Genomic DNA, 11,430 nt, shown 5'->3' with positions numbered 1-11,430 from the left:
CCCCAGCAGCTTGCGAGGCCTGAACCCCACCCCCACTTTTGACCTGCCTGGGGTGAACCCCTGTACCCCCACCCTGGACAAAGCCCAGCGACTCCCTTGTCACTGCAAGTAGGGGGCAAATATGCCTCCCTCCACTGGATGCCTACAGCTGACAGCTACCTGACGGAGAAGCAGCAGGAGAGGGCATGTGCCTGGCAGCCAATCAGGGATGGTGCAGCCATTTGGCTGGCCTTGGCAATCTCAGGAATCTCTGGCACACTGAGGCATGTAGGAGGCCTCCTCCCCACCCCTTTTGGCCTAGGCCACTGCATACATCTACCTGCCCTCCCCACAAAGGGCAAGCCAACATCTGTTCCATTCACTCCTGATCTAATCTACGCAGCTTAGAGAAACCCACATAGACTGGATCAATTTTGCCTTGGGTTTTTTGAATGTCTGTACATAGCCTTTGCTCATATTTTAAAAATAAGTTTACATCTAAAAAAAGTGAGCTAAACACAAAACAACAAAATAATTAATTATGGGAAGTTGGTCCAGCTTTACTAGTTACACTTCACCAACCTGTCACAACCCAAAGGGTGTGATTTTTGTTTTTGTGTGCTTCGGCACTGCTAAATTGTTCCCGCTAAATTACAGCTTCCTTGCACGGTGGAGTTTTCTGCTGCAAAAGAGAACCCCGGTGCAAGGGAGAATTTCCTGCCAATTTGAAGCTTTCTTTGCAGGGTGCATTTCTTTGTGGCAGCACAGAAATGCTTTTTGCAAAGAGTTCCCGCCATTTGTATGCTAATTCGAGTCCCATTATTGGCCAGTTCTAAATTATTCACACGTAGCAGCTAGTGATTGGCTTGCTAGCCGTATAAAAGGCTTGAGTGGTTTCTGCCCAAGCTGGAGGACTCCACGAACAAGGGAGGAGGAGACTTCACGCTGTGTGAAGATCTCTAAGCGCTGCTGATCCTTACGGACCCAGTGCATTTAAAGCAGGCAACAGAGGTCTGATCAACCTCTAGCCTCTCCCCGTCGCCGAGCGCAATCCAGACGTATCCCTTCCCGCGCGCAAGAGAACCGGACCCACGGAGCCTAGCAAACTTCGTGTGGATGAGTGAACAGGAGGACCCACAGAGCCTAGCAAACTTCCTGTGAAACCTTGACCAATCTCAGAGCTCTTCTACCTGGGTTCGAGTCCTGCAAGTTTATTTTTCCCGTCGCCGAAACCCTTTGCGATGTACCCGCGTATTTTTCATCTTCCCGTCGCCGGAACCCTTTGCGACGTACCCTCGTGCCCTGCAGGTTCGAGTTTTGTTTTCTGTCTGTAACCGCAACTTAAGCAAGCTTTCCAGCCTGCATCACTGCCATCTCGGTGTAAGTAAACAATCTTTTAAACTACCAATACGCGTTTGTACCTAATTCCAGCTCGACGGCCTTCCCTCTCCGACCCGGCATGCCCGGGTTGCTGGCCACAGCCCCCGTGCAGCACGGAAAAGGGCTCGGGTCGCTCCCGGCCCGCACACAACCCTAGATTTTCTTTTTAGTTTTGAGCCAAAAAAACATTTATAATAATTCTGTCTATTTTATATGTTGAATGGTACACTGAGGGCTATTAACAGTGCTGTGTAACATATAAGACAGGGACATCCAACTGACATACCATGGACCATATGCAACCCTCAGGGGGTTAGCCTGTGCCCCCAACACATCCATTCCAGACACCAACTCCCTCCATTGCTCTCCTGCTGCTGTTGCCGGTCTCTGGGCTCCCCCTCCTTCCTCCACCTTCCATTTCGTGCTCTCCAAAGTCTTGCAGGCATTGGCCCTAGGTCACTCAGATGTTGGACAGTCCTGATCTAAGATATGTTTCCACTTCCAGGGTGTCTAATTAACACGTGTAGAATAAGCTAATTCAGTGGTTTTCAACCTGTGGTCTGCAGACTCCTGGGGATCCATAGACTGTCTAAGGGGTCTGCAAAAGATGGCTACCAACAGTCAAAATATGGGAATACCCACACTTACAATTCAGATGGGTCCAGCACCTCCGTTCAAAATTGCCAAGGGGGTCCATACCTCAATTTGACTTTTTTTAAGGGGTCCACAAATGAAAAAAGGTTGAAAACCGCTGAGCTAATGAATGTGTGTGTAGAAGCAATACAAAGACCACACTGCATTAAGTGTAACCCTAAAAATGCTGTTTGTGCTTTTATAAGATGACAGTCCTTCAAAAGGGTCAGTCAGTGAAGTTTACTGCAGTGAGCAGCTAGCTGCATTATTGGAACAAACCAGCAGCTAAATCACATTCATCTGGATCCTTTAAAAAAAGTATTGCCAGAGAGGGATCCAAATTTACCAACGTCATTGTCTGGCTCTAACTTTGGAGAGCTAGGTAATGAAATCAAACGTCTGGATTTTTAGATATAAACAAGTGACCCTGAATATTTGAGGTAATAGAAATATTCAGAAACTCACAAAAATAGGACCACTTGCAATATCTCTTTATGTTGAAGGCAGTTACAGAATTCCCACATGCAAGATTAGAAAGCGGACAATAAAGCCAGAAAAAAAATTATAGCCGTTTTTATTTGATATAAAAGGGAGAAGGCTGCTATGCTCCAGGAGACTAACTATGGTCAACAGCTTCCTATTTATCTTCCTGGTAAGAGACCCATTTCACAGGCATATCAGAAAGTGTCTGTGCTCCTGCAGGGAGTATTCAGAGAAACATGAGATAAGGCAGCCATGTTTCCCACACCCCGCAGGAAGATGAGGGAGGAAATTAAAGAAGAGATATAAGCAAGGTACAGACAATTTCCATGCCTGGTCACTGGCTGTTCTTCTTCTCATGTCCTTGTCATAAACTAGATGTTTTTCCAGAACAAAAGTACATCTGAGATTGTTGATGACAAGATATTTAGCAGATTCACTGGAATCTCACAGGGGCCGCAACATGAACAGAGGTAATCCAACAAAGAATAAGCAAATCTGGGGAGGTCTTGTTCAACAGAAAATTGCCTAGTAAAGAAAATCTTTTATAAGGGTTCCATATCTCTTACAGGGGTATAGGTTCCATAGCTCTTAGGCATTTTTAAGAGCTTTTTCCAAATAAAACAAAACAGAACAAAATTCAAAACCAACCCAAATGAAAAATAAAACCCACAAGGATTTTCACGAAAATTGCAGACTTAAACCTGTCCTTGGCTGTACTTGCAGTTCAACAGTGCTCCGTTTCAATTCACCTGTACTGGTTGCTAGCTCTAGTTTTCAGTAGTATAGACAAGGCTTAGGAGTGGCCTTACAGAACACCTACAGAATCCAGCACTTAGTCAATGACTAGATATGCACAGCCTCCAAGACAATACAGCTTGAGTAGAAATATTACCATACCAGATAATTAAATGCATAAATAAGCTTATTTAAAATTAGAAGAAACAGTAAGGGTCATAGAGTCCCCTTTACTAGGAGCCCTTTAGGATTTACTGTGGATTATATATTTTTTAAAAGCAAAGAAAAACAAACTGCACATATCCTATGCAAGATGAAAGAAACTGCCATTTTCCATACTTAGGAAATGGAGAATGTGTTGCTACTGTCTTGTGAAAAAGCTGTTTTCAATTAAAATAATGAGAAGAAAGGATCACATAGCACTGAGAGGACAATAAAGATTGCATATTTACACCCAACTAGAAAAGACCAAAAATCAATGTAATGATTCTTGCTGAACTGGAATCCATTAAGACATGATGAAAAATGAATGCACTCTAGCAAACATCCAGACTTCTTATAAGTAATGATTTACTGTGGTATTTTTAAAGTGGAAAAATTACCAAGCATAACAGAAAAGGTCTACCAAGGCAGACCCTCACTCCTACCCAAAAGCCCTACAACTTTAATGAAGCCTCAGAGTATCGCTTATGTTTTGAGGGTCATGGTAAATAACTATAACTAGATGCTAGTGCCCAGCACAGTGCTAGGACCAAAAGGCTTAAGGTGATTCTTGGATATACACATCATAACATCAAGTAGAAGTAAGGTTATATTGTTGATATATTAGGCACTGGTACAACTATTGTTGGAATACTTTGTCCAGTCCCAATGGTAACACTTAAAAAAACATTTACAGGACTGAAGCCCTTAATAGCAGCTATAGATACAAAAATACTTGATAAAATGTATTCTTCTAATAGGTTATTAGATCATTAATAAAAATGAGTGGGGGAATAGTTAATGATAGTGATTCAATTTAACTTTTTCCTAAACAAGCTACTTTTAATTATTAAACACAAAAATAACATGCCAATGGCATCAAATATAGATGAAGACATTTGGATTCTGCCACTAATATCAACTGAATTAGGCAAGCAGACCCGGAGGCAAAAAGGCATTACATAAATATACAAGGAATATTCAAGCTCTTTTTAAAACATCACAGTTTTAAAACTGGGACAAAGTTTGCAAAACGAATGTATGCAAATCTAAAATAAAAATGTTCTCACCTTCATTGTGAATTTTCATACAGCAAAACGCTCTCCAAAGCCAATTATCTCAAGAATAACAGGATGTGAAAAAGGCTTAACTTTCCTGCTCTGCTAAGACTATATGGGATACAAGGAGCAATCTGATTGGGTCATCACAACATGCACAATGCCATCTAAAAACTGACCAGGAAAGCACATTTAATTTGTTACTTCACAGGAAGTTTGTCAATGAGGGGACAATGAAAGCAATGCTAGCAAAAAATAAATATATGTATCATTTTTCTAAGAAGAACCCCTTATAATAATTATTACAGCTAGACAAAATTTAATAGCTCCTGAGAAAGGCAATTAGTAATAAAGACACTATTTCAGAAGAACTCTGTGTGGAAAATTTTTATGTACAGTAAAAGCACTGTTATCCAGCACCCATGGGAAATGGGGGGTGCCGGATAACCAAATGTGCCAGTTATCTGAGAGGAGTCTTTGCCTGGTCAGGCAAAGACGCCCCTTCTACCACGTCCACATCTCATATTAACCGTGCCACCGCTCCCCTGGTGTCAGCACACCAGGGAAGAGAGGGCGAGCTCCGCACAGGCTGCTTTCCCCGGGCTGTTGGATTTGACAAAACTGGAAGTCCCACTTCCAGTTTCCCTGTTGCTGTGTCAACTGGCATGCCGGTTAATAGAGCGTGCCAGTTAACGAGTGCCAGTTAACTCGGCTTTTACTGTATATAGACTAAATTAAGGAGACAGAAGACCAGCAGATAGAAACTACAAACTTGCCCATTTCTACCCACGTTACTGGTCAGAGGTGCACTTTTAAACTCACAGGAGTGGAAACTAATCATGATCAGAAGGTTGTGAAGGCCTCCACTGTGACCAAGAAGAACCAACATACACTAAAGCAGGGTGTCAAACAACTCATGCCCCAAGCTGAATCCATGCTATGGGGGTCCTTGCAGGTCAGATCCATTCTAGGACACGGGGGTGGCTCCAGCCCATGGCCCAAAGTAGCAATGGCAGCTCCAGTTCTTCTAGTGCCATCCATGCCAGAGTCAGAAGTAAGATACACACACAGGTCAAACAACTGCAGTGCAACCAAGACAGCATCAACTCTCATTCACCCTCCTGCCACTGAAGGACATACCCATTAGGGACCCCAATTCTACAGCAGGCCACGACCCTCTACCCCGACCTCCCAACTTCCAGCAGCTCACCGATAGCCCAGAAGGTCAGACTGGTTCTGCGGGCTGAGTTTGGACCACAAGTCATACGTCTGTGCTCCACTACAGTTCTGAAGGCACCTCTATTCCTGTGCAGCTAAAAGGTACCTCTGGGTACCTACAAAGATGCTTACAGATATTATGCGATTAGAAGAAATAGGCCGTCCAAAATGAGCATCCTAACAGACACTACAACAAAAACTGAAGAACATACAATTCTAAATATTCTTTTCCCTATTATTAAAAATCTCTAATTTTGGACAGACACTGATGCCATGTTTGCAACAGTCATATATCTGGTGTGTGATATACATCATGCTAGCCTTGACAGCAAGTGCAGCCCTGAAAAGTGACTCTGTAAAAATGGCATTTCTGGTCCCCATATGTATGGTCACTCAATTATTTCCCCCATTAAAAACATGCTCATGTCACAAGTTAAAAAACAATCCCCTAACTGCCAAAATTTAAGCTAGAGTTCCTAGGTCCAATAAATAAATAAAAGGTAAATTATTTTTTCCTTTTGCACATCAATCCCAAAATATTAACTCTGCAAGGCAGTTAGCTATGTGACCTCTTCTATAACCCCAGTCTCTTCAAATCATTTCAAAAGCACAACATGTAGAATGAGCTACCTCTAGAGCTTGTTCATGGTCACAACTGTTCTAAAAGCCAATAACCACCAACTTAAAGTTGGGGATGGGGAGAGTGAAAAAGAATCAGTGAGAGACAGGCAAATGTAGCTGCTAAATGAAGCTTTAAGAAAGCTATCACTAAACTGTGATTTTAAATGCAATACTGTACTCTAAAACAAGAAATAACTTTGTTCACAATGGAATTAACCCTTTGTCCTTTACCTAATATCTTTATTCCAAGACCAATCAAGAGCAGGGGTCTGACCAATTACATTATACTAGCAACAAAGAGGGTAGCAAAATTACTGGTCAACTTGTGAGATCCTTTCAACCAAGGTATTTAAACTGAATGTTTAAATCAGCATTATCTTTTGATTCAATGTATTTGATCTCGCACACAAAATTCGTATTACATAAACAATCTTCCAAGCTGTTTTGACAGAAGTTTAAACACATTCTAAAATTTTAGATGAAAACTGCACTATAATGCAACCGTATTTGACCATAAAACACATGCTTCAGAAACAAAGTCAGAAATACAACTAGATTAAACATATCTGTTCCTCATATAAGTATTTGCATATAACTGGTCAGATCATTCCTTAAGCTAAGCAGACTCAATTCCTTGCATCTCTCTCTCTTTGGCAAATCTTCCAACTCTTTAATTATTCCAATGTTTGTTTGCTACACCTTCTCCAAATCTTTTAACTTTTTTTTTTTTTTTTTTTTTTTTTTAAGTGTTATCATTGGGACCGGACAAAGTATTCCAACAATAGTTGTACCAATGCCTAATATATCAACAATATAACCTTGCTTCTACTTGATGTTATGATGTGTATATCTAAGAATCACCTTAAGCCTTTTGGCCCTAGCACTGTGCTGGGCACTAGCATCTAGTTATAGTTCGTTATCATGACCCCCAAATCTTTTGAGTCACTGCTTCCCATAAGAGTACCCAATCCAATAAGTACCACTTTCATTCCTCATTTCTAGATGCAGGACTTGCTCCTTCGAGTACAACCAAATGCAATTATATTCGTCCACTCAGCTCAGAACCCACTAAACTGCTTAGCGAGCCAGTCAGACCTATCCACTTCATTATTTACCACTTTTCTGACATTTGGGTATTTTGCAAACTTAAAAAACTAACAGCTATTTTATGTTGTCTTCCAAGTCAACAATCCCAACAAAAACCTAAATACAAGCAGTCCCTGCATGATACTTCCCCAGTCACAATTATATTCCAAGATCTATTGATTAACATGTGCTATGCTGATGTTCTATTATTCTAACTTCCTACTCAGTATGAGTTACTGAGTCAAGTGCCTTGCTTTATCTAGTCCGCCCACACGACCACCTTCATCAACCAAGCTCGTACGCTTATAAAAAAAACCCAAAATGTAAGCACACAATTTCTTAAGACTGATGAAATCCTGATTTTTGTGCATTAATATTGTAATGAAAAAGCATCAATCTGCATCCACATCCTTTACTAAACAAATTACCCTACCAATATGTTGGATGCGAAGATTTCAGGTCAATTAGTGTTTATGCATTGAAATAAGGAGTTCAAGGAAATAAAGAAGTTAGAGAACAGTGCTCAGTTCCTATTTCCCTGATTTACACGCAGCCTTGACTGAAGCAAAAGAAGTACACAGAAAAATCAGTAGAGGTGAAGGTGAAAGAAAAGCTACAAAGGAGGTCAGGAAAGCAGGCGGTGGTAATAAACCAACTGACATACACAATAAGCCTATGCAATGATAGGTTTATCTGAACCAAGGATATTGCTGAAAAGATCATTTCAAGATGTCCTTGCAAAATTGACTTTCTAGTCTCTACGCTACACATCTACATTGTTCCAATATCAAGAGTAAGGAAGTGAATATACTTAAAAATGTAATTCAATTCTCTTAACATCAGGAAAGGGGCCAGGGGAGTGGGCAAGCAGTGGAAAGAGCAAGGCATGGCAGGTCCTGTACCTGGCACCAGCTAGAGCAGGGCTTCTCAACATTTTGATTTGAAAAGGACCCGTCCATATCCTTTCAGAACGTTGCAGCACCCCTGATGAAAACTGCTAGGAATTTAAATTCAGAAAAAGGTTACAGAGGGACATTTTGGGACTAAAAAAGGTTGGGAACCGTAGACAAAGTTATGCCGACCAAAGAGGGCTTCTGCCAACTTGGCTTCAGTTGTTCAAAGGCAGAATAATGAAGCCAGAAGAAAAAACCCTTCTATGGCCAAACACAGTATGTATGTCCACTAAAGGGCTGTCACCATAATTTATGCCAGCAAAGCTATAGCAGAATTAGCTCCATAGCATAAGCAGACTTTTAGCCACTAAGCAATACTTAGGCTCCCTCTACATGTGCAAGTAAAGGCATGATGGAATCTAATGCACATCCTCACAAATCACACCTCCTGCCATAACACACATGCATGGCAGGAGGCACAACTGTCAGATTGTGAATCAGATCCTATCACACCGCAGCTGGGAGTCCCATTAGCTGATATGGCTCCCAGCTGTGGGGATGCCCCACACACCACCAAGGCTTCGGAGATTGCAGCTGCTGTGGTCTGGGACTGGGAAATGGCAGCAGCTGCAGTCTCCCAGCCTTGGCTGGGAGCCCCCACAGCAGGGACCATGGTAGCTGATGGGGCTCCCAGCTGAGGGGGCATGTGCTTCCATGGCTGGGAGCCAGCATCAGGCTTGGGGATGCAGATGGCCCCCACAGCTGGGCGATAGGAGTTCTGATCAGTGGACACTGCTCCCAGCCATGGAGGGGGGACGGACAGGCCTACACAGACAAATTAAAACGGGATAGAAACCAGCTACAAAGTTATTACACATTTTCCAGCAATAACTTTATAGCTACTTTTTAAAGGCACCATAGTCAATTTGCATGTGTAACCAATCTTATTTAATTCTGCAATTAACTGGTTAACCAGGCAATTGCATAATAGATACAATGTATAGAGGGGGGCTCAAGTACCACAGAGCCTTCCAAGAGTAAAAGCCAAAAATAAAAGATAAAGGAGAAAGGGATGTCATAGCAGCAGAAACAAAAGAAAAGAGGAAATGGCTGCAAATTGCTAGGATCCTGCTCCCTACAACAGCCAACCCACAGCTGGGACAATGTATAAGTAACACCACCCCTTTCCTGCCCACCTGGCAGTCGAATGCAAAGAGGGGGAGCAGAGTTATTTGCATTTGGGATGAGGATGAGTACATTAACATAAATGTTTTAGCTGACTTTTTGCAAAGCCTTCAATATTGAATGATTTTTCTCAGTCTTAAAAAGGCAAAGAGGAAAGAGGGAGGAATAACAATAAAATCAACAAGGAAAATACAATTTGAAGAGTGTCAACAGATTTTAACTTCTCCTTTTGCATGAGAAAGAGAGGCAAGAAATGCCTTTTCTTCCTTAAGGCTCTCCTGTTCAGCTTATCATTAGAATCAAGCATCTGCATTATACCTTAATCCTGAAGCATTCAAAACTGATTGATAAATTTAGACTGAGACTCCAAGGACACAACTACTTTGCCTTACACAACACCAGCACATAAAGGTTTTAGATAAGAGGTAAGGGGTATTTTACCCATCTGAACCATTAGTGGAATTTAAGTTGTCAGAACACAATTATCCAAATTGAAATTTGGCCAGAGCACAGAAACTATGACACCAGCTCCTCTGAACAAAGAAACATGTGGGTCTTAAGTGCAAATAAGCAGGATCCACCTCGCACTCACTCTCTGCTGAAAGGCAGTATCTTTAGGAGCAAATAACTCTCTATAACCAAACTACGGAATTAGGTTAATACTAACACATAGGGCAGAGTTCCCTGTGACAATTCATCAGTTCAACTTCTTTCAGCACCCTAGTGTGCCTGGGAGGTCTCCTAGCAAAGCAGTGACTCAAACCCAACATTGTTTTAAAAACTTACAAATCAGATGGGATCAAACAATACAAAGTGACATGTTTGCAGCTATAACACTGTCAATATTTATACCGACACATTTAATGCTGAACAAGCTTTTTTAAAGTAGTCCTTGCAAGGAAAGTCAAGTCAAATAGCTGTAATCTGACCTTTTTTGATAGTAGGACAATTTTAGCTTTTTTCATACATCTTCTAGAAAATTAAGTAGATTCAGCTTTTATCATATTTCCTACACATTTATAATAAAGATGCTAAACAGGACTTCACGTTTACACAACTACCTTCCCCTAGATCATACATGCAATTGTTGTGACAGAGCTCTCCACCTGAAGTTAACATTTCAGGCTCAAAACAATACACAAAACCTGATACAAACTGCCAACCTGTCAGACAGAGATAAATATATGGTTAAATAGTGCTTAGGGGAAAAAACAGAAGTAAAGGGGATTAGGTACAAGTAGTACTACTTAATGTCAAAGTTCACTTCTCTTATCTGGGGATACTAAGCATTGACCTTACCTCATAATTTGGTCTAAAATGGCTAAAAAAAACTAGGTGCTGGAAGGAGGGCAGAACTAATGGAGTAATAATTGTAGGAGCAGATGGAATGGTTTGATACATTAAGCATGAAGATGGATATGGGCATTTCATTCAATTCCCTTCACACAGATAAGCAGAGCACACTCAGATCTAAAACATCTCTCTCTGTACAGGTAGAAATCCTCCTTTGCAATAACAGTAATTGGACAACCTCAGGATCAAAGCTTCCCACTTAGGACCTGGATACACAGCACTACATACACTGGTGTTAAAAGGTGGACACAATGTAAACCCTCAAGCCAGTTTAACTTAGTAGAATACAGTAAAGGGGGGAGTAAAAGAATATAGGTTAGATTAAGGTGGAAACAGAGGTCCCGGATTTCTCATTTGTGCCACCTTAAAAATTTAAAAGTGGCACAAATGTTGAGCAAATAAACATCCTTAACCTTTGCTGTACCACATGACAGGACAAAATAGGGGTGCAACAAAAGGTAGTAACAGACACTGCTACTTTATTCCAGTGGACTTCTATTACCCCAAGCCATGGGTTTGGGATAGGGAGAAATCCCAGCTTTCTCCACTGCTCCAGATCTGTTCTGTGGATCTGTGGCATAGAGGAAAAGTGCTTCCCCACTCAG

The 11,430-nt window shown here is 41.4% G+C and overlaps 1 protein-coding gene across 8 annotated transcripts in view; it reads right to left on the bottom strand.

The window, feature by feature from the left end:
* The window catches only part of ARHGEF7 (Rho guanine nucleotide exchange factor 7), a 158,569-nt gene that overhangs the window by 117,147 nt on the left and 29,992 nt on the right, over nucleotides 1-11,430 (bottom strand). The window contains exon 1 of one of the 8 annotated variants that reach the window (XM_025196089.1): nucleotides 4,482-4,501. The exons of the other annotated variants lie outside the window; for them this stretch is intronic. Coding sequence (XP_025051874.1) covers nucleotides 4,482-4,487 — 6 coding nt within the window. The 5' untranslated portion in view covers nucleotides 4,488-4,501. Of the gene's footprint in view, nucleotides 1-4,481; nucleotides 4,502-11,430 lie in introns of those variants that run through there. 8 annotated transcript variants of the gene reach the window in all.

This window comes from Alligator sinensis, unplaced genomic scaffold (assembly GCF_000455745.1).
Source record: "Alligator sinensis unplaced genomic scaffold, ASM45574v1 scaffold288_1, whole genome shotgun sequence".
Lineage (NCBI taxonomy): Eukaryota > Metazoa > Chordata > Crocodylia > Alligatoridae > Alligator > Alligator sinensis.
This window is presented reverse-complemented; position numbering and strand designations above follow the sequence as displayed.